The 24,748-nt window shown below is 43.8% G+C and overlaps 1 protein-coding gene across 5 annotated transcripts in view; it reads right to left on the bottom strand.

Annotated features, from left to right (window-relative positions):
* The window catches only part of Fhip1a (FHF complex subunit HOOK interacting protein 1A), a 226,460-nt gene that overhangs the window by 47,681 nt on the left and 154,031 nt on the right, over positions 1 to 24,748 (bottom strand). For all 5 annotated transcript variants that reach the window (XM_085682533.2, XM_085682535.2, XM_085682534.2 and 2 more), the window contains 2 exons: positions 19,732 to 19,890; positions 17,859 to 17,945 (listed from right to left, as the gene is read on the bottom strand). In XM_085682533.2, the coding sequence (XP_085538659.2) occupies positions 17,859 to 17,945; positions 19,732 to 19,890 (246 nt within the window). The remainder of the gene's footprint in view (positions 1 to 17,858; positions 17,946 to 19,731; positions 19,891 to 24,748) is intronic.

Genomic DNA, 24,748 nt, shown 5'->3' with positions numbered 1-24,748 from the left:
GGCCATGTGACCATGAACGAAAACCATGAAACACAATAAACCCTTTCCCACCTAGGTCCTTTTCTCAGGCATCCTGTCACAGTATGAAAGCGACTATTTCAGGTAACTGCATGCTGAGCACCAATGTGATAAACCGTGGACGGTCACATGCGCACTAGTGGGTGGGGACACTGCACGCCTCTCCCGGAGAAGCCACTATAAACACCTCTTTGTCACCCCCACTAGACAACAGCTGCACATGGGCCATGAAGCTGCTACCTCCAAAAGAAGAAGGGAATGTTGTTAATCATCATCTTAATTCATGATACATGTTTTGTGATAGCTCCCCACATGACTTCAGCTCACAGAATCCTACTTCTTTGTCAACAATGTGTTAGGTGTTTCACACACATTATCAGGGCTAACTCTCCTTGGTCCTTTAAGGGCATTAGTAGGAAAACTGAGACTCGCAATTTTGCCCCCAATACACAAGAAGTGGAAGAGACCAGAATCAAAGCAATGTTTCATGGTCATTAGTTATATCACCTGAGAAGATGCCAAGACAGCATCTTAGCCATTCTTCTGAAAACAGCAGACCTTAGCATCACCTGCTTGGGCCAGGTAGGTGGACAAGGTTTCTACATAAAGATGCGAGTTACCATACCCAAGAGGACTGGGCCACTACCGCCCTCTCGCCATTCCACATGCCCCCACCCCAGACAAGTCAAATCAGCAAAGTTCTTAAGTCAAAGAAAGCAGCTCCACGTGTCATACCAGGCCTTTATTCCAGAAGCTTCTTCCGTGTACTGGCTGGGCACACTCTACCTTTGTAAAGGTGAAACTCAATACTAAACCAACAGGAAGAACAAATGCTTCTTGTGAGACACCCACCTTCCCACAGCCCCTGGGAAGGAGCCAACAGCATCAAACGAGCTCTCTCAGATGAGGACAACTGTAATAATCCGCTCAGCTGCCACTCAAAGAGGGACATTTTTGACGCTCACACTCATCCCTCAGACCTAGGTCTGCCTCAGAACCTGCTCCGTAAGTACCTCTCATAGAAGCAGACTTGGACTCCTCTCGCATGCTAACAGTGGGGCAGTACAGCCCTGCCTCCAGTCCTCTGAGAGGGATCTCCAATGTGCACACAATTTAAAAGCCTAAGAGCTCACCAGATGTATTTGGGCTCCAATGTTTCACAGCCCTTTCTTAAGGCCACCATACAGAAATGGGCACTTAGAAGTCGATTTTGCTAACAAACACTGGCTCCTCATTTTGGCTCATAGGGTTAACTGAAGACAGGAGGAGAGCCTGGCATCTCTGCCTTCAATTTGTGTGTGTGCTTTGGCCGACATCACAGAGATAAGCAACCGTCCTTAACCTTTCCTCTTGAGTTACTTTAAATCCCAGGAAGTTAAAAGCTTCCATGGACAAATCACTCACCCAGAGAAGGCCAGATTGCACTCTCAGCATTAACGGTTTAGCAATCCAACATGTATTGTAGAATGTTAGGACAAACAGACAGGGAGCTGAGACCAAATACAGGGGACCATACTTCCACCAATTCTACTCCATTCTGCCAGCCTCTTGCCCTCTCTCAAAACCTCATACCCACATCCTAACTTTGAGTCACTGTATCTTTATTTGTTTTACTCCCTAATGTAGCCATGCAGAATAAACCTCCTTTCTCTGCTTTTCAGAATTACTCTGCTTAATTAGCACACTGGGGACAGGTGACTGAGCCTCACTTGGAGTTACCAGAGCCCAGGCTTTCACCCTAAATACTTGGGTAGCAACTTGGTGGCCATTCTCAGTCTCAATTCCATCTTAGAATCTCCCCAAAGACACCCTTGCTTACGATCCATCCTGACCCAGTTAACTGAGCCTTTCTGCAAGGCTCACCTCCCTGCTAGGCTAGTTTCTCTTTTGATTCTGATTGTCACCTGTACCACTTTAAAGCCACATGGACCTTCAGACCTTAAGTCCCCTGTACCTTCCAGACACTGCCATCCCAATGACGATACGGGTAGGTGAACAGAGAGCTTTAGAACTGCTTTTGCTAAGCCATACTCTTAACTATAAAGATGACCAAGTACTCTTCAAGGAAAAATCCAATGCCAGAGGCTGAGAGACACCTCGAGTCACCGGGAAAATCAGTGCTGAGAAACCTGGGTCTGTCCCGGCTGTTCAGTTTTCAAGTTGTTCTGCAGACGGATACTGCCTGCCATTTAAAACAAATCTTCTCCAGAGCCTGTGAAAAGACTGAGCATCTCTACTGAAGGGCAACAAAGAAGCAATCTGGAAACCTCCAAAAACTAGAATACTGTACAATCCTGAATAATTGTCTAAAGGAGTCATAGGGGAATTCCTGGGAAGGACAGGACTTAATTGATTGCCAATGTTGGGAAGGCCCATTATAGTACTTCTGAATTAATGAGTGAAAAGGTTCAGACCCGAGAGAGCTGCGAGGACCAACAGGGCAGATGCGGTTCCCATTGCCGCACCTTCTTCCCGAACCACAAAGCAGCAGGGGCAATAGCGTAGCTTATTTTAGCATGGTCGGGGACAAAGTGACCCGATGTGCACCCTGCGATATGGACACCACTTCCAGGACACAAATACAAGTTTCCATGGGAGTGAGTGGAGATTCATGAGCTACAACTTTCTCCTCTTTAGTGGAGGGCCACAGAAAACCTTCACCCCCAAGAGCATCTTCTTCAATCCACTAGGTGGCGCAAACTCTCCTTTTAGAGAAAAGGACATTAAAAATTGGTGCACCCAAGCAACTTCCTGCATTATGCCATAGCCTGGACAAGAAATGGATCTGTTCTTCAAGGAAATCTATCTTTGTTTAATGAAAGGAAGGAGCGTTTTCTCTAAACTCTGCTTTGGGGACTCAGAAGTTAAACTTATGGAAGGATCCACGAGCCTAAGATTTACTTAAAAAGAAAAAAACAATGCAAGAAGACAACACTGGGGAGTTGGGCTTGGTACAAGATTGGTCATTAATGTCTGGGGGAGCACGCCCAAGTCAATCCACCTCTCTGGTCTTTAATGCCTTTGACGGAGAACTAAGGAATACATAATCTCTGGAATTGAGTCCACTACTCAAATTCCGTAAGTGTTCACAACATACCATGCTTCTATTTCTAAGTTAGTCTATTCAGATTTGATAAGAGCTTTAAACACAAAGAATGCTTCACAAAGTTCACATACCAGCGTACACAGCTTTGTTTTGTAGTCCTGAGGACTGAGCCCAGGGATCACACATGCTCAGCAAGCCCTACCACTGAGTTATATCCCCAGCCTACTGTTACTTATCGCTTTGAGACAGGGCTTTACTATTTGGTCCATGCTGGCTTTGAAATTCTGTGTTCCAGGATAGTCTTGAACTTGCAATCTTTCTACCTCAGCAATCTCTCAAGTAGCTGGGAGTACAGGCTTGGGGCATAGGACCCAGCGTATGCAAAGCTTAAAAACTGAGATCTCGGTAATTCATTGACTGAAAACTATTCCCGAATGCCTAGGCACCAAGCACTGGGCAAACACGGAGCCGGATGATGACAGGGGACACACATGAGCTCCTTCCCTTGCTCCACGCTGCTCCTGGAGGAAATGGAAATCTACTAGACTCAAAAGTTCTAAACGTCTGGATTCTTAGACACAGAAAAAACCTGGGCAGTTAAACCTACTGTACACTGAGTGCCACTCATCCAAATGCAGCCTACGGTTTCGGAGCATTTGGCGTTTCTGGATTAGAGATAACCTAGCTAGGGTTATAAAAGCATTTGACATAAATGTAAGTATCACCAGGCTTATTCAGACAGTTGGTATCTCAACAATCAACCGTGGTAATGACCACTGCCAATTAACTTACAGGCGCTCCAAACCCAGGGCAGTGAAGTTCGTCTTGAACGGTTTCACTTCCACATGTAGAGAGCATGCTGCAAGTATGATTCTTCAGCCACTGATGCTTCTTCAGTAATATTATAATTAGTCTTTTTCTTCCTTTCTAGAAATTTGTATCTTCCCTTATGTTTTTAAAGTAATACCTGTCTTAAATCTTAGGTTTCCCTTTGGATTTGCACAATTAAATGTATTTCACTTTGACTTCCAGTCACCTGTGTAAGTAAATTCGCCTTCCTCTTCACTCTCTGGTTTAATTCTATTTATTCTGCCCAGTTTTATTTATTCTTGTTAAGCGCATCATTAGACAAAGCATTATAGGGAGAAGGATGTTTCCAAGACACCGTAAAGTTGGTCATGGACCAACTTTGATCCTATGATCAGAAATGGCTAAAATTGAATTAGTTCACCATTATTCTGTAAACATGAAAGATGAACGGAAAGCTTTAGGCTTCAGTCCCTGAATAATGCACCTAGTCTCAGATAAGAATTGCCATGGGCTCTAGATGAAGGTGCCTTGACTAAGATGCTCAACAATGTGGTGCTTAATTAGTTCTGGAAACTCAGCAACAAGACCTTGGACATTAATTACAAGATTTTCTTTTTTAAAAAAAGAAGCAAATGTTCCAATAACTTCTATTACCATCATTTAATATTCCCGGAGGCTTTCCCCAATGAGCATTAATCATTTCTTTATGTTCCACAGTTGACCCATGAGTGTTAATCGAGGCTCCAGAATGGACTGTCAAGTGTTTCTATCTATTGATGAAGGGAAATGTATGCTTGTAGGTGGGTCTGGATGTCTGTATGCATCATCTGTCCACGCAACAACTTGGAACACCAGAGGTGGAAAAAGCAGCGCCAGTAACAATACAACTCTCCTTTTTTTTTTATAAAGCCACACCAAAGGAAGCACGCAGCTCCCTCTTTCCACAGTAGTCTTGTGGGATGGTTGAGACCTTATCATGTTCTGTGATACATGTGACATCAGCAAGTAGCCACCATAGTTGATACCCACTCCACCTGAGGGAAGTGTACAGTACTGATAACACTGGCTACATACCTGACCAGCACCACACAACAGAGCGGAGCTGACTTCACACAGTAAGCAGTAAAACTCAGCAATGGGAAAGACCTCTCTCAATCCAACACGATGCACACATTGGGAAAGTAATACCTATACACAGCCAACCATCTCCTTTACTACACACCTTCAAACCTACTGCTACTGCTGCTGCTGCTGCTGCTGCTGCTGCTGCTGCTGAGTCTTTAAACGAAGCAAAGTACTTTGATGTGTTACTGTGAGACAAGAAGACCTTACCCATTCTAATAATTCATCCCTCAAATCACTGTCATTTATTGTTTGATGTTCTCTATAATCTTGGCAGAGGGTGTATCCAGGGTAGGGTTAGAAATTGACAAAACTGAAATGGTAACTGAGGTAAGACCGCTGGAGGTTACACATAAAACTAAAACCCATGTTTCGGTTTGTCCTTATAATGCTGGTAAGATACCGACAAAGGCAGCTTCAGTGGGGGAAGGGTTTGTCTCACAAGTAAAGCAGATCATGGCAAGGAAGGCAAGACAACAGGAGCCTGAAGTGTCCGGTCACCTTCACACCTGCAGTCAGAAGGCGGAGAGCAATGAGTACCTGCTGCTCAGCCCCTTCCTTCACAGCCAGGATCTCAGTCACGGAACAGTGACTACAGTGGAGCAGTCCTCTCCACTGATCCCCCACAGCCTACAGTGGAGCAGTCCTCCCCACCGTGATCCCCCATAGACGGCCAGGTACATGTAGGTGATTCCGGATTCTATCAAGGTGAGAGTCAGCATCCACCACCACACTGCCTTCTGAACCCTAGTTCAATGAAATAACATGAATTATAATAAAGGGCAGTGTTATTTCTAGCGTGGTCCTTGGAAAGCCTTGGTGTTCCTGAGATTCAGACACTCAGGCTTCTGCCCTCCTTTCAAATGAGAACAGCCAAAGATTACAAGTTTTCATGCAAGAAATCTAACGTAACTGTCTTTGTCTGAGAACATGTTATTGGCAATTGGAATAAACAGAAGAGTAAATCCATGATCGCTGAATAGTTACCATATTCCCCCTCCCAAAAAGAGAGAGAAAACACAAAACAGTGAGAAATAAGAAGTATATTGTCTAAATTCAAAATGCCACACTGGCTGAAACAGGGCAAGACTTGCTGGGTGGTAGCTCCACACCGTGTGACAGGTCTCATTTGAGAGTCGGTTGGTTACCTTCATGAATAATGACAGGCAATGTGTATTTAGTGCTAAGTATCAGTGACAATGATAACTACTTCAATACAATATCTATTTGTTCTTCACAAAATCCCAAGGAGGCAGGTGTTTTGTATTCACGCACAGAGAACACGGCCCCAGCCACAAAGCTGATTGAAGTAGCCCTGGACCAAACTGCAAACCAAGGTCTGGCTGATGACAAAGCCCACTTTGAGGTGCACTTTTTACACGAATTTACATTGCTTCCACAAACTCTTACTACCTGAATGAATGCATTAGATAATATATATTCATGGTGTTCAATGAATAAATCAACTATTTCCAAGACAAAGCCCCTTATATTTACCAGTAAACTCTTAGGTTCGTTCAGACAGCTGGACGGGGCCATTACTTAGCCTGTCCCTAGCTGCCTCTCTGAACGTGCGTTTATCAGGCCAAGTCTAACAGTGTCACTACTGTGTTCCATGTTCTATAGCTTGAGGCCTCCCACGGGACTGGGCCCTTTAATCACTGCAATCACTGACCAGCCTCGGTCATCTCTACAACTGGCCTATCCGCTGTCACAAGACTGTTTAAGACAACCACCTGGTCCCCTCCCACCACACTGCAACTGTCAGGACAGCGCTAATTGTCAACTTGGCAGAATCTAGAATCACTAAGGAGATGAGCCTCTGGGCAGGCCTGCAAGGGATTACTCGAATATGCTAATTTATGTGGGAAGAACCATTTTAGACTGGAGCAGGAACCACTGCACTGGGACTGTACAGAATGGAGATGTGAGCTGACCACTCCTGTGTATAAAATCTCTGCTTTTTGACTGTGGATGCAATGTGCTGGTTCCTCAAGCGCTTGCCACGGTGACTTCCCCACGGAGACACGCGACACCCTGGAAGTGTGAGCCAAAATGAGCCCTTCCTCTTCAAGTTGTTTACTTCAGAGTATTGTGTTACAGCAACAGGAAGCGAAGCCAAGACAGCAGCTGACCAGCCCCTCACCTGTGGCCTGCGCAGTGCTGGCATGATACAACCAACCCGGGTCATGGCAACAGATACTTCAGCCTTTCCTGTCACGCTCAGGTACCCACAACTTACAGTTTCACCAGTTGATGGCAAGGCAGGGGACACCTGCCTGCCCCAAAGCTGCCCAGAGCTGGCCCCTGAGGCTGGAGACAAGAGCAGCAACTCCTTTAAAAAATGAGCTTGCTTCTTCAGGTGACTTCTGGGACTGGCTTTGCCTCACACCACGCTACTGGTCTATGGGCCAACGGGAGCTGCAAGTGCACTCTCGGGACACAATCTTCACTCCAGGCGGAGTAAAAAGGAGGAGGAAATTGCAAAAAATTAAACCCCAACATTATCACAGGAAAATAAGTGAGTGCCTAGCAAAAACAAGGCGACATTCAAGAGCCGTTAGTAATTAAAAGCCTTGGTCAGCAATTGGCTTTAAAAAGCAAATTACTGAAATGTGTAAGTAAAACCATAAAATGTAAAGAGAAGAAAGTCATCCTGATAGATAGGTGTGGTTCACTGCAGAGCCAGGGTCTCATTTGGTGACCAAATAAGTGAAGGAAAACTACAAAGGGCATAGCAGAGAACCCCTTAAGTTTAAAAGAAAAAACTCCAGGCTTCCACAGTCAACAGGCTCTGCTAATTCCATGCTGTGAGTGCATTGGTGGTGCAGGGGTGAGCATAGCTACTTCCAATTCTATGCTTGGACTCCTTTCTTTTCATTTTGTACTGAATTTGTTTCCAGTGAAATCCCACAGCTTTATTGGAAACCAGACACTAAATGTCCAAGTGTTTCCCATCAGGAAGTGGCAGAGGTGACAGCGGAAGGACAAGGAACATAAACATGATGCTCCACATCCTAAACCATAGAAGCAAGTGTTCCAGAAGAGCAAGCAACGGGACCTGCTGAGCCTCCTTCCACTCCTGAGACCTCTTGTCTCTCTCCCAGACCGGGAAATACTAGAGAGGGGCTGCACTGAACAGCAGTAAGGCAGCAGCCTCTCTGCTCCCTCCTTAGGCACCCGTCAGTCTGCTCCTCCTGTAAGCTAGGCACTCAACTGTGACCCACTAATATTTTACAGTGATGATAACTTGAAAATGCTATTTAATTGTTTTTAAAAATCTGTAGTCATGACTTTCACTGGGCATAAAAGTAAAGAGTACGCTGTGCCAGGAGAGCCAAACTGTGCCATACTGGAGTCCGTGTCCCACCCTACCCACAAAGCACAATACTGGTAAGTGGGCAACTCCTGCATGGCCATGCCCACCCAGTCTCTCGGAATTCCCATCTTTTCTTTTCAATTATCCAAAACTTCCATCCATCAACTTAAGTCAATAAGCCATGAATTATTGAGCTTGTAGGATGCAGATCATGAATATGTATGTGTGTGTGTGGAAGGCAAGATTGCAAAACAAATGGGCTCCACGGTGGCTTATAGGAAGCCAACACGCATGCCCTTAAGGGACTGTCTGAAATCATTTTACCCATGTATATCATTCCAGGACAGTTTCAGCACACAGAAGATGGTGGGGGGAAATCACTTTTTTTCCTTGTAGATTTCTAGCTTCTGCTCTCCAAGCACAATTATAGAAAGTGAAATATCGCTGTCTACTCTTTGGCAAAACCAAAGGTACAGACTTTGAGGTCAGAGTTTCCATGACTAATATCTGTGAGCAGCATGCAGAAAAGGACTTGTGTGACTGATCCCCCTCCCATCACTGCCTGCCTTAGTATACACCCCTCAAGGTCTATAGCTCCTTCTAACAGAGACAGGTCCAAGCATCTTCCCCCATTTCCTAAAACCCTGTGAGGGATAGGCTCAAAGCATCCCCCGAAGAGCATCCCAAGGTGGCTTCTGGAAATCCTGCGAGTGTGCCAGGGTGTTGTTCAGACAATCCTCTCTCACCCATACTCCGTACCAACTCTTTCTCTAATCCTGCTAGAGACCAGGACAGGCACCAATGTCGGCTTTGTCTATGGCTGACTGCCTACCTACTGTTCTCCCCATACAGGACCGCAAAGCACACCTGGGCAGAGATTCCAGGCTGCTGACCACTAGTCGGACTACTGGGGTCTCCTGCTCCTGGTCCTGATCACTGCGTTCAGAGAAAAAGCACTGCTAACCCTTTCCCAATGCCTCCTGGGGATGTTTTCTACTGTTGACACCTCCAAACAATTGTTACTCATCCAAAACGTATAGGACACCATACTGCCCTACAGCATGGGTGGGAAAACCTCCCTACAAAGATCCAGAGTTAAATTTCTCTTATGCTACCACTACCACCACCACCACCACCGCTACCACCACCACCACTATTAACACCACCACCACTATTAACACCACCACCACCACCACTATTACCACCACCACCACTATTACCACCACCACCACCACCACCAGGGGTGAAGAAGCCAAGGCCTTGCATATCCCAGGCAAACAATATACCACTAAGTTATACCCCTAGCACCAGGAACATTTTAGGGTTTGGGGAACACAGTATAACCTATATATTTTAGCATTTAAAAAAACTCAGAAAATGCAAACACTATTCCATCTCTTAAAATTGTAGCATAATACACAGAACATAAACAGCATCATCCTCACCAGTTTTAAGCACGCTGCTGAGAGGTGTTCACATTGTTGCACAACCAGTCTCCAGAACTTTTCATCTCACGAAACTGGACACCTGTAACTAGGAAACAATGACACACACACACACACACACACACACACACCCGCTTCTCCCATTTCTTTTGCTCCTGAGAAGTCCCTTTCTGTCTTCTGTGTCTGGGAACGTGGCTAGGTATGTTATGTGAGAGACCATGTAGTTGTCCTGCAGTGCCCTTTGATGTAATAATATGTCAGAATGTCCTGTCTTTACAAATGGCTGAATAGTGTTTATTTCCATATACCATGCTTTATCTATTCATCTACTGGCAAATGCAAACACAATTTCAAATTTGGGGATACACAAAAAGGGCCGCAGGCCAAAGTGGGCCCTTAACTCCAGTTTGTCATAGCCTGATCTAGAGGCAAATGAATGAGAGAGAGAGAGAGAGAGAGAGAGAGAGAGAGAGAGAGAGAGAGAGAGAGAGAGAGAGCGCGCGCAAGCGAGCAGAGGTTACAAAATTTTCAGTCCCAAAGATTCACACACATCACAAATCTTTTGTAAAACACACCCCAAACCAAAAGAACACTCAGCTATAAGAAAGTGAGGCTTTAAAGCCTTTCTAGAGTTTAAGCCGAAATCTACTTGAGTAGCAAGAGCAAACACACTGACAGGTGACAGTTTTCCCTGCTGATGAAGGCTTTCAGATGCTGACCCTGGGGGCTCTGAACCTGGAGGCTTATGAGGATCTGTATTTACCTTCAAGCCCTATCCTGCCTCCTGCTCAAGTTCACAGCTCATAACGGGTAGACGTTCTACATAGCCCCCTGACTATTGACACCCACACTCAGACCCCAGTGTGACAGTCACAGTAACCGGACACACATCCCCTTACAGTCTGAAACTAAGAGACAGGGTTTCCTGCTGTAAGGAGCTGGGCTCTGTGACGCTGTCGACCACGGAGCAGAGCAGAAGTGATACTGCTCCGGGCTCCAGGTCCCAGCCTTAGGACAATGGCTACTTCTACAATACGCTCTTGAAGTCTTGGGAACCTCCACGCTCTGGAATCCTGACCTTGATTAGCACAGGAACCTGAATACCCCTGGGAGAAGCCCAGCCTATCCCTATGTAGAAGGGAGAAGGCAAAAGAGGGAGATGTGTCCAGCCAGGCCCCAATACGCAGGCCCTGGACACCGTAATGATCTCAGCTGAGGCCCAGGCCTTGGAGCCAGACTGTGGCATTGTACACACAAGTGCTGACCCACACGAACAACCCATGGCTGGTTTTCAGCACGAAGGCTAAGGGGGGTTTCTAATACAGCACTGAAATGTCACCTCTCAAAACAACTGGACGTCCTCAGCCCCTCTCACAGCATAATCTGAGGCCCACCTGCTGCTCCTTAGACCCTGGCACAACATGAATGACAGTCATTCGGGCAGAGACTCACATCCCAAACATCCCTTCTGACATGACAATAGAACCACACTTCTCTCTAAGGATGTGACCTGGGGACTTGCTTATCTTCAGAGGACGAAACATGAATAGAACAACATGTGTCACTACCAGATAAACGGCGACGTTTCTCCCCAGATCCTGTGACAGGCGATGCAAGTTCCAGTGGTGATGGTCTCGTCCACCTGGTCCCCAAGACCCTTCCTGCCTTGCTCCCTGAAATAAAATCCCTGCTTGTTTAATCCTTCCATAGCCCCCACTTCTCTTAGAACGCTGGCTAGTGAAACCAACCAGTGAGCATCCAGCTTTGAAATATTAGCTTGGAAAAATTAACCAAATAGATACAATAGAAATAGCTCTCACTGTGGACAAGGTATTCTTTTAACCTGAAGTCAAAAATAAGCAAGCATCTTAGAATGCCTACAAACACATTAACAGCTGAATTGAATTGCCTATTGCATCTTAATACTGTTTTCTTTAATATGACTTTTGCAAAAGCATGATTTCAACCTATCTGTAAAAATTTACCCCTTCCCATTTCCCATCATCATGGATCAGAAGGATTAACATAGAAAAAAAATGTCATCTTACCAAGTTCAATGCTATCCCCATCAATATTTCAAAACAATTCTGTACAGGCCTTGAAAGAACAATATTCAACTTCATATGGAAAAGCAAAAAACCCAGGACAGCTAAAACAATCCTGTACAATAATGGAGCTGTTGAAGGTGTCACCATTTCTGACTTCAAGCTCTACTATACAGCTGTGGTAATAAAAATACAGATTGGTATTGGCATAAAAACAGTCACATCGATCAATGGAATTGAATTGAAGACCCTGACATAAATTCACACACTACAGACACTTGATTTTTGACAAAGAAGACAAAATTACACAATGGAAAAAAGAAAACATTTTTAACAAATGGTGCTGGCATAGCTGGGTGTCAACATATAAAAGAACGATAATAGATTCGTATCTATCATTCTGCACAAGACTAAAGTCCAAGTGGATCAAAGTCCTCAACATAAATCCAGTTACACTGAACCTGATAGAAAAGAAAATGGAGAACAGCCTTGAACACACTGACACAGGAGACAACTCCTTGAATAGAACACCAGCAGCACAGACACTGAGATCGACAACTAATAAATGGGACCTCATGAAACTGAAAAGCTTCTGTAAGGCAAAGGACATGGTCAGTAAGACAGAACCTGCAGTCTACAGAAAAGATCTTCACCAACCCCCCATTTGACAGAAGGCTGATCTCCAAAATAGATAAAGAACTCTAGAATTTAGACATAAAAAACTAAAGAATCCAACTAAAAATGAGGTACAGACCTAAACAGAAAGTTCTCAACAGGAGAATTTCAAATGGCAGAGAAGCACTTTAAGAAATGTTCAACATCCTTAAACATCAAGGAAATGCAAATCAAAAAGACTCTGAGATTCTATATTATACCTGTCAAAATGGCTAAGATCAAAACCACAAATGACAGTTTATGATGGAGAGGTTGCGGAGCACGAGGAATCCTTCTCCATTGCTGGTGAGAGTACAAACTTGAACAGCCACTTTGAAAATCAATACGGTGGTTTTTCAGAAAATTGGCAAATAATTTATCTCAAAATCCATCAATATCACTCCTGGGCATTTACCCAAAGGATGCTCAATCATGCCCCAAGGACAGTTGCTCAACTATATTCATAGCAGCTTTGTCATAGCCAGAACCTGGAAACAACCTAGATGTCCCTCAACCAAAGAATGAATAACAAAATATGGAACACTTACACTGTGTAGCATTACTTAGCTGTTAAAGTCAAAGTCAACAGGAAACTTAAAGGCAAATGGATGGAACCAGAAAAAAATCATCCTGAGTAAGGCAGCCCAGACCCAGAAAGACCAACATAGTATGTACTCACTCGTAAGTGAATATTAGCTGTAAAGTAAAGGATAACCATGCTACAATTCACATTCCAGAAAGGCTAGACAAGGAGGGCCCCAGGTGGGATACATGGATGTCCCTGGGAAGGGTAGACAGTGGAGATTTCCTGTATGGATTGGGGGTGGACAGGCATGGGAACTTGAAGGATCAGGTTGGGGGTGAGTGGACAAGGAGAGTACTGAAAGTGATGGCTGGAAAGGGGGTCATTTTGGGGTTGGGTAGAAACCTGATACAAGGAAAACTCCCACGAATCTACAAGGATGACCCCAGCTAAGGCTCCTAGCAATAGTGGATGCATAGCCTGAACTGGTCATCTCCTGTGATCAGATCAGTGACTACTCCAATTGTCATCAGAGAGCCTTCATCCAGTAACTGATGGAAACAGATCTCAGTCAAACCTTAGGCTGAACTCGGGGAATCCTGCTAAAGGGAGGAAGGAGGAACTGTAAGAGCCAAAGGGGTCAAAGACATCACAAGAAAACCCACAGAAACAACTATCTGGCTCACAGGAACTCACAGAGTCTGAACCAATAACCAGAGAGCCTGCATAGAACTGACCTAAGATCACTACATATATGTGACAGTTGTGTAATTTGGTCTATTTGTGGGACTCCCAACAATGGGTGCATGGGCTGCTCCTAACACTTTGGCTGGCTCTTGGGAACCTATTCCTCACAGTGTATTTATTGCCTTGCCCAGACTTAGTACAAGGGGAGGTGCTTAGTCTTAATGCAACTTGATATGCCATGCTTTGTTGATACCCATGGGAGTCCTGCCCCTTTCTAAAGAGACACAGAGGAAGACTGGGTAGAAGTGGAGGGAGGGAATGGGAAGAGAGGAAGAGAGGGGAAACTGAGGTCATTATGTAAAATAAATAAATAAATTATTAAAAAAGTGTATCCTTTCCCAAAATGTCCAAAGTAGGCTCATATTCTAAATTCTGAAGGCCATATGTATTTGGTAATTCAAATTCAAAACTTTTGGAAGAATGGTGTGTTTATCTGTCATGTTCTACATAAAGTCCTCAGAAAGTCTAGGTTAGCAAAATAAAACAGGTATATTCATATTTTCTCCAAAGAACATACAAATATTAACACAAGTAGGTTAAAATCAACAAATTTGAGATGATTCAGGAAGACCAGACACCCAATGCACTTAGACAGGTTAGGTGGTATGCCAAATGAATTGATGCAAACATTCTGTGTTCAGGGCTTCCCAAGTAACCTTTTTTCTCATGCTAGAGATTAAACCCAAGGCCTCACTTGTGTTCAGCAAACTCTACTCCCAGCCCCAGAGCTTGCAAGGCTCAACGTGTACGTGACTGCAGGAGAAAGCCACACAGCCCTTTAAAACAAAAACAAACCATGTAAGCTTTGGCACTAACCCAGAGGAACAGACAGCCATGTCTTGGTGTTGGCTGAAGAAATCACACACACGCGCACACACAACAGTGGGGAGGAACCTCACACATGCCCTGCATTCAACCCATGTGCCCTTCCCCATCGTTCCCACTCTCTAGGCTGTATGTGTGCACGTGTATGGTAAGTGCTGTGCACATTTATGTACTTGCTAGGGTAGAGAGAGGTGTGTACGTCCGTGTGTATAAGCCAGAGGTCAGTGTCAAACGTCTTTTCTCATTCTCCACTTTTACTTCTTGAGACAGACTTTGCCATTAAACCTGAAGCTCATCAATTCAGACAGGACAGCTGGCTGCAGAAGTTCCAGGATCCCCCGTCTCCACCTTGTCCCCCACCATGGGGATACAAGATATAAGACACCAAGTCTGGCTTTTTAATGTGCACTTTTAGGGACCCAACTCCTCATGCTTGTGTGGAAGGCACTTCACGGACTGAGCCATCTCCCCAGTACTTTCACAAGGTTTTGTAATGCTTAATCTTTGGTTAAGAATTGCTGTGGAAATATTCTGTCTGTGCTGTGAAGGAAATTTTAAGTATGGATTTATCTGTATGATTTATGAGGCATGGAGAATAAGTTCACCTTTATAAACTGCCTACACAGATGTCAGGTAACAAAAATTTATGCATGATTTAGGTGAGAGAGTGCACAAAGGAATTTTATTTGGAAGACTGACTGAGGCCCTTTTGTCAGGGCAGCAGACCTGAAGTTTGTAAAACACAATGGGAATTCCTCCAGCAGACCTGAGCCCAGACATGAAGTAACCTTTTCAGAGCCCAAGGAGGAGAAGTAAGAGACAGGACATGGCTGCTCCCAGGGGGAGCTTCTCGAGATATGCTCATCCCTGACCGGCTCTGCTTGTCTGTCCCTGGGCTGCTGATCTAGGACACACTCCTATCAGCTGTCACTGAGAGAGCCAGAGGTGGAGGGGAGGCTGTCCCTGCCTTTCTAATCCTTTCAATTCTAAACAGTAAAACCACGAACACCCCCCTCCTAAATGGAGACTAGGAAGAAAAAGTAATCAAAAAAGAGAACAGTAAGTCTTTGCTCTCCCTGGATACTAAACGGAAATATCCTAGCAGCTGTTAATAAGGGATAAAAATTAAAGAATCTTAATTAGAGGGTTACAAATTCAAATCTCATGCAGCAGCATTCACTTTTTCATCTCCTGAATTCTATAGTGACGTGTCAAAAAGCATCTGTTAGCTTCATGGTTTAAAAAAAATCTCCAATTTTAAATTACGGACATATCTGTAAAAATGAAGCCAGGGAATGTATACACAGGGCTGTCTGCACTCATTCTTTTATAAAGCACTTTCTGGGAAGCCACCAGCTGCCAGTGTTCTGTCAACACTTTAATGAACATTGGTTTGTGTGCTGGTTTTCAGTTTGGTTTGGTTTTCCATACTTCTCGAGTCTAAGGATATGCCCACACTCAGCAGTGACGTATCCCAGAGAACACAACACACGGGAGCCCTACCCTCAGAAAGTGCGCTCACCTCTGTGGAGTCAGACGTTGAACACTCAGGGCTCATACCCGCTCCTCAGTCATTCCTAAGCACTGTGAGGAAGTGGGGAGAAGGTCTCCACAGCAGCTCTGTGAGTCAGAGACACTCACTGCTCTAAGCCACCCTGAGATCACAGCAAGATGCCCTGCTGTGCTGGTACACCATAGGGTGTCTACAGACAGCAGTGGTGTGCTCACTATCGAACAATTACAAGGTGGGTTTTCACCACAAGGAAATGATAAATGGGAAGATAACTGTGTTTAGCTTGATTCCAACGTTACGTCAGTATATACACGTATCAACACATCACTTGATACCCGTTAATACGCACAAAGAATTTCCATCAATGTTTATAACATTAAGTATATTAAGCTTAATAACAAATAGTATGGAAAATAGTCATAATAGCTATCATTATTACAACAGTTATCAACAGCATTAGTGTCAGTAGGTCAGTGAGGAAAAACTTGAGAATAAAAGAGGAAGAAAGACAATGTGAGGGAGGATATAATTACTACAAAGACTTTCAGTAATATTGCTGTATTCAACCAAAAAGAAACCTTTCCCACACAGATTTCACTCACCCCATCCCAGAACAGCGGGACTGGCAAACAGAGGAACAGCACAGAAACACGGAAGGCACATGTTTTCCAACGCCATGCCTTACACGCCCCAAGACAGCTCTAATTCCACAGACGGTCTCTTTGTGTCTATAAAACACTAAAGCAACCTGAGGAAATCCCATTTCAGACCAAGGACAGTCTGTCTCACACAGTGTGTCCTAAGGTCAAAGGTCACTGGGCAGCGAGACACACACAGCTCCACTGAGATTGACTGTTCACTAACACACATGCCACCATCACACATGCCACTAACGCACATGCTACCAGCACACATGCCACCATCACACATGCCACTAACACACGTCACCATCACACAAACCACTAACACACATGCCACCATCACACATGCCACTAACGCACATGCTACCAGCACACATGCCACTAACACACATGCCACCAGCACACATGCCACTAACACACATGCCAACAGCACACATGCCACTAACACATGTGAATCTGTTTTTTTTGACATCGTAAAATAAGAGCACATAAAATGTAATTCAAATATCCAGAAAGAAGGGCATTTCACCCAAGCTACACTGTAAATTAATTCTTGCTCCTCTCCCAATCAGAGAAAAAGACTCCTTAAAATTAGATTTCTAGATCTGTGGGTGTCTCATCACAACTCTCAATGTAAAAGACGTAGATTTCTTAAATGTATAATGAGCAACACAAGGAATCCAGAGTCCAGAGTCGTGCTGACGAGACAGTCCACCTTTGGTGGAACCTAAATGTGGCTTCAGCTTCATTTTGGCTGTCACAAAAAATCATGATCTGTTAAAGCGAAGGTGAAGCTCTGCCACCTGTGCCGCCTCAGCCCTCTCCACGTGCAAAGCAGCCGTGACTCTCCATGAAAGGCGTGGCATCAGAGGACAGTTCACCCCACCCATGAACTGAAGTAGACCCCAGACTGTGCCTCGCCTCTGCTACAGCCTGTACTACCTGACATTCCACAACACCAAGGGGACCCCATACAGCTTATACCAGGGCTATTTTAAGACCCACATTTGATACTACTGAGCACTTGGGATGGAATGAGAAGACAAATAATGTTATATACACGGCTGAGTTGTTACACCGTGCTTGCTTTCCTCAGTTTCCCTCCGTTGTTCTATCAACAGACAGAAGACGGCCTTAGCCCGTCACTGACCTTATGAAGGGCGGGAGCCAAGACTGGAACCAGGAAGCCATTGTAGATGTAGCTGACGAGCTGAGAGCGGATCAAGGGGTGGGCCACCTGAGACAGAAGGACACAGGGCTCAATCTCCGCAGTTCTTTAAAGCCAAGCAGTTCTGTGTGTATCTTACATTCAAGATGGAAACCCAAATTTGGGCCATGTTTTCATTTGTTATATAACACTTCAGACCCCATGATGACATGATATTTTTTCAAATCTCTATTACAGTATAAACGGCTAAAGTTATACTTCCAAATATGGAAAAAACGTTAATTTTAAAGTTGATTTGAAAAAGACAATGAATAGACTGACTATGTATAAATATTTATAAGTCTAAATGAATAAATTAGAAAGTATAATTCTTGCCCCCTAACTCCCTCGGGGCTCCAAATCCACTTGTGTTCCAGTTTTAAGAGCGTAGCCATAGAAAATGATAATTAAATGTGCTTATTTTGCTAAAAGAGAACTTTAAAGATGCATTTCCTGGTATTTATATTAGGGAGAAAAGAGTCTATAAAATGCTCTCATAAAAAGTGGACAGTTGTTCAAAAGCAGAAAACGTTGGTGGTACTGAACTTCCCAAATTTGATTTTCAAAATACATGATAACATGGACAAACCTTTACTAATATTTTTATAAGTAATGCTTTCCCTAACCAAAAGTCATTATTTAAATGTTTTAAAATAATGTTTGCCTTAAGTTTGAAATAAAGACATAATTTCCCCGCTCTTCACCATGTCCTTCAGCTTTACTGAGAGAGAGGGAGAGGGAAAGCGCTTCAGTCAAACAATAACGTAAAAAGCAGTTTCTAGGGAAGTAAGGCTAGCTGTTTAAATTACTGACAATCTCCCTGTACATCCCAAGAAGAGGTAATAGTAGCTCCATCATTTTTATTCCCATACATTTCTGCAAGAAAATGTTGATAGACTATAATATTAAAGGGAAAATAATTTAAAGTGTAATCCATTTATCTTAAATACAAATAAAACTTCCTTTGAGTTAGCAATAAAAATGAGATGGGAACTAAAGTAATTTACTTTCCCTTTCCTCCAGAAGCTGTTTCTTTATTTGGTAGAAAAACAGATTATAACTGACATTTCTCACCCTAAAAAAAATCACCATAAAACAAACCTGATTTCTTAATAAATCCAATATTAAGGTAACATTTATGCTACATAGAAGAAATTTTGATGAAAACTTAGTATGCCCTTAAACATATATAAAATTGGATTTTTATTGAAAGCAGTAACAAGAAATCCGACAGTAAAAATCTAATCAAAAAGCCAAATACACAAGAGTTCAGTGGTTGTTTTTCCCCCTAAAGCAAGCCAATTTCAAAGTAAATTTAATTTGTGTAGCTAAGAAGATTGTTAACTTCTTCCAAATTCAATTGGGATAACAATATTCTTTATGTAGTGTGCACCATTAAGCAAAATAAAGTGTTTTCCTTTGTAAGCTCCCAGGAAGACCTTGAAGTAAAAGGGTTATAATTTGGAGTACTTAAGCAGCCTAAAAATATCTATTTAACGAGCTAGCCTGTGAACTTATTTTTGATGGGTAAGTGGATAATCAAAACAGAATAACACTTTTTATAGAGAAAATAAAATCTTTCATTTGTTCTCCATTGAAACTTTCAGAAGTCTATCAAACGGTTTCACTCATTTCAGGATATTCAATGGGATTCAGGCAAAGCTCTATGACTCCATGAGCATGTCTCAAAACCGAAGAAGGGTTCGTTTAGAAGAAATCTGAATGAGGAGGGTGCTCACGCACGCGGATCCCCAGCAAGGCTGGAGCTCGCAGCAGACTCCAGCCCACCACGGGTTGTGCTGCTGCCATGCAGTACCTGGATGACAGCGTTACAGAACTCCAGAGAGTTCATGAACTGCACGAGGGGGGGCAGCAGGAGCCAGTCGTCCTTCAGAAGGCAATGCCACTCCTCACCCTTTTCTTCCAGCTTCGTGGGCAGGGATGAGTACAGGCCACTGAGTCCGGTTGCAAGTACCTGCATTCAGAAAAACAAGTCAAAACAGTCTTGTCAGAAGTCCTTGATCTATACTGAACAGCTCACATGAATGCCTATGTTACTGGTCCAAAGACCAAATACAGAGTAGCAATAGAAGAAGGTGGCAACTAGCTAGGATGGTTTAATCCTGTTCTGTAGATAGAATAAGGAAGCTGTACCCCAGCAGACAGCAAGGCAAAACCAGAGCTAATTAGCTACTAGTCAAGAGGTTGATGAGGGTGGCTGATCTTTTATGTCAGGCATCATGATAAGTCAGGAGTCAAAAAGTGAGAAGGCAAGACACAAAGATGAATAAGTCTCATACCCGAGAAGTTCAGGGAAGGGATAACTCACAAGAAGCGCGGTACCGCATAACTTGAGAGAGCCAATAGAGAAGTGTGTCGGTGCGATTACTCCAGTCTATGGGAGGCAGCCTGGAGTAGAGGTGGGCCAGGACGGGAGGCTCTGAGTAGTTTTGTGAGAAAGATTGCTTGTTTGTCAAGGATCACGACTGACACTTACTAGCAAGTTTACATGGTAGAAAACACTTCCATATGTATGAGTTCCTCCAACCATCACTAACAATGTAACAGGAAGAAAGAACAGGGCGGGGAGAAGGGCAGGACACTGAGATTTAGTAACAGAAGTTCAAACAGAGCAACTGTGAGTCCACACTGAACATCAGTGACGTCTCAGTGCAAAATGGATGAGGATTATCTAACCAAGACCTTCCGGTTTTAAGTCAAAACTGGGATTTACTTTTTCCCCTGTGCATCCAGTTCTTAAAACTATGCCGACAGTATTTGGGCCTGGCAAGTGAGATTAAGGACTTTAAACTGTCAAATTCTCCAACTTGATCCTAAGAAACAGCTTTTAAAGAGAAGTACAGAAAAGGATCACTTCGTGCCAAGGGCTTACAGGATAGAAGGGCGGGGAGGCTGTGAGTCTCACAGGGCCATTGGCTTCCGCTAACTATGCAGCATCTCAGACAGCCGGACTTAGCAAATGTACAGAAGGACACGGACCGCACACAAGAAGTCAGCTATAGGGCTGGAGAGATGGCTCAGAGCTAAGGACGCCTGATGTCTGACCACATGAACTTTATCCCTGGGACCTGCACGGGGGAGGGAGAAAACTGACTCCTGAAAGTTGTTTTCTCGCCTCCACACCAAGGCACACCATGGCATATGCACGTCCACACACATACGCTCACAGGCATACACGATATAAATAAATATATAGTTAAAAACTGAAAGGGGGGAAAAAGCAAAAAAAACCAAAGTTGATTACACAAGACACTGTTCTAGCACAGGTCCCGAAGTGACTCAATGGATGGAAACATTCAAGAAAGGATTCTGAGCCAGAAGAAGAGGCAGTGGCGTACATCATTGACCTCCCAGCCATCGAGAGACAAGCAAGGAATTACAATACTGTTAGAAACGCTGAAAACACACAATAGGACATTTAGGATGCTGCCGACATACAAAAGCTCTTCACTCTGACCTGAGGGTAGGGGATGAAAATGGGAATTGGTCTCAGAAGCGCTGTCCAGACCGCTGAAGAGGAAACAGGAACAAGCCAGAAATTGAGCCATGGAAGGAAAACTATTTCAAGCAGAGGAAAGCCTGTACAAGGGCTGAAAGGAGAAAGAAGAGAAGAAAACCTCAGGACTAAGCAGCCCAGCGCTGTCAGAACAGAGAGGGCTGACCACACAGAAGTAAATACGAGCCACATCCTGCAGGGTTCTAGGGTGCTGCACAGAGGGCTCGTGAGACTCCTGGGTAGAGAGCCCTATGGACAGCTGTGTGGGTCTGCCGCCTGCGAGAGTACTGGACTAAAGGCGGCCAGCTAGAGCCATCGTGTGAAGCCAGCGCTCAAGCAGAAAACCAAAGAGGAATAGGATCGTGAGAAGTAAGACAAGTTAAAAAAAAAAAAAACAAAAAAAAACAAAAACAGAGCCTGGTATGGGAAACAAAACACAGAGAAGCCTTGCAGGCAGAAATGTTAAAATCCAGGGGGAAACGTCCATAGCCCTACAGTTACCTCTACTTTCACTTGGCGAAACCGTCACCTCTCTGGCATACACTAGCTTACGCTCTGTCTTCTCTGTCTCTCCTGATTTGACCTGGTCACATCAATCTACACCGGAGATAGGGATGATTGATACAATCAGGTGTGTTGAGTCTCGACTGTGACCTTCCAAGAGTAACACAATGAACTCAGTGATGAGGGAGTACACATCGCGGAGGCCTCAGCACAAGGAAACCCCAGAAAGCCTTAGGAGAAACTAGGAGCTAAGATGACACAGACTAAAGGACAATGGGAGGAACAGATGGACCATATCAACACTCTATATATACAGATTTATTTCTTTGTTCTATTTCCTAATAGCTTTTAGACACTCATACATTAACTCACTCATTAATAAGAAAAATCCTGACTACTTAATTTCAGGTCTGGTGCTAAGTATAGGAAACAAAACAGTAAGCAAGATTGATCTTTTATCTCTTTAAAAATCGGGGCATCTGTGGTCCCCAAGGAAAATGTCCTCTATTTAAAGCACTCAATACCTTGGAACATAACCATACAAATCACGTTAATACTAGTTTTGAGTGTGACCCAAATGAGTTGTCTGTTATAAATGAGAAACCTCTGGCAAAAGCATCTGGAGCCCAAAGTCCTCCTAAGAAGAGAAGTCTAATCTTGATGCTACATTTTAAAAGTCAATTACATTTGCTAACTCATGCTAAATTAACCACAGAACAAAGACTTTAATTCTGTGTTCTCCTGGTTTCTAAACCACTTTGAGACTCTGAAGATGAATTCATAAAGACAAGCTTAATTTGTCTGACTAAAAAGCTGGGAATAACTATTCAGTATATCAATATAATTACAGCAACATTAATTTTCAAATTACATACATCAGTGGCAGTAATTAAAAATAACACACACCTAATACTCACTTTTTAAGTGAGTTTTCCTAAAGGGCATGGCTGGGATGTGAACAGCAGGAAGCCTGCCCAGACAGAAAGACGCACCCCATGCAGACATGACAGCTGATAGGGCAGGGTGTCCCCACCACATCCCTGACACTATAAGATAGGGCTAGGAAATAGCCCAGCTACTTTCCCCAGAGTGGAAAAAACAAAAAGGAAAATAAATTCGACAAAATAAAAAGCACTACACATTCTTCGGACAGGAGTGTGAGTCTTCACATCTATTGACAACTGCATTCCCTTCCAAGGCTCTGAGTTCAGATTCATTTATGTAGATTACGCACAATTCTAGAACATGGGCTGTGGGCCATGCATAGGCAGGCAACAAGTCAGGCCAGGAGAGGTGGAGAGGCCAGCTCAGGATCACGAACAGGACCCTCGAGAATACGGAGGTGCCGAGGGAGCAGGGCCAGAGGAAAGAAGTGGAAAGAGGAGAAGAGTAGGCGGTTTTAGTTTCAGTTTTGTTTTGTTTTTAGGTTCAAGAACTAACATCAAGAGAGATTTACTTTTAAATTTCACCGTGTAACTTGAAGACTAAATTATAAAAAGGTGCATTAATCTGCATTCAATGGCTAATTAAAAGTAAGAGGCTCATCTACCCAGACCACAAAATTGTAAAACATTGTGTTTATTCTCAATACATTAAATATTAACCAAGTACTTGTCACTTGTCATCTCCCTAAAGTGCTCTTGATTATCATGGGCTAAGGAGATGACCCGGCGGGTAAAGTGCTTGCTCCACAAGCACGAACTTCCTGTTCTCTGATCTCCGGCACCCACACAAAAGCCAAGGAGGTGTGGTGCCTCAACTCCAGAGCTCAGAAAGAGGAGCCAGGCCATCCCGAGAGCCAATCTGGACAGCTAGACTAGCCAAAAGGGCAGTAACAAGCTTCAGTTCAAAGACTCTGTCTCAGAGGATGAGGTAGAGTGATCAGGGAAGAAAGCTGGTATCAAACACAAGGGTGTGTGCGTGTGCGTGTGCGTGTGCGTGTGCGTGTGTGTGTGTGTGTGAAGGAAGGATTACCATAGAGGGCCATATCGATAGCAACAGTGAGAAGCAATAACTTCTTGACAGTCTGGGGTGGTTTTGCTGCAACAAGCAGTTTTAGTATCAGACAAATGTGGTTTTGAGCCAGACTCTGCCATTAAGTGGAAGTTGTTGAATTCTCTAAACTTAAAGGAGCTATTGTATGGATTAAAGAAAATACCCCATGCAAGATTAGTGCAATGGTTTGCACATGGTGATGGAGGAAGGACAAGCCATGCACACAGCACCGAGCAAGCTACAGTCAACCTTTAAACATCCCGCAGTTCTTGGTTAATTTTAGCAGATACGACGATTTTTAGCAGATGGCTTTGGTGGGAAGCTAGCAGCAAAACACCTGGTAGAGACCATTTGCTACAGCTTGCCAAAATAAAAGGTCTCATAAATTCTGGGTATGTGATAAAGAACTCCCTACCTGTGGCTCTGCACCTAAAGGTCACCTGCTCTGATTTGCATTGCTTAATTCATATCTACAAGGCTGCGTGCTCCTTGCCAACATATGACAAATAGTCTAAGTGTCTACATTTGGTTAAAAAAAAAAAACAAAAGGAGAGAAGTGATCATTTGTTGGTACCAGATTGTTCTCCAGGGCGTTTGCATTCTCCTTCTTTTTTTTGAGAATCAAGAAATGAGAAAGAACCCGTGTGCTCTTCCTATCAACTTTGAAGACAAAAGTTTCCAAAAGGGGTCCAGTTTGCTAAGAGAGCCATTGCTCTTCCTACAGCCTGATGGTAACACACTTTGACAATCATACTAATTAGAGAAAGTTCTTTGTCAATTGTGGCCCTTAGCTGGTTGGCTAATAGAGTATGCTTTT

This window comes from Myodes glareolus, chromosome 20 (assembly GCF_982192425.1).
Source record: "Myodes glareolus chromosome 20, mMyoGla1.1, whole genome shotgun sequence".
NCBI classification, from domain to species: Eukaryota; Metazoa; Chordata; class Mammalia; order Rodentia; family Cricetidae; genus Myodes; species Myodes glareolus.
Note: the sequence above shows the minus strand (reverse complement) of the source record. Positions and strands in the feature narration are given on the sequence as shown.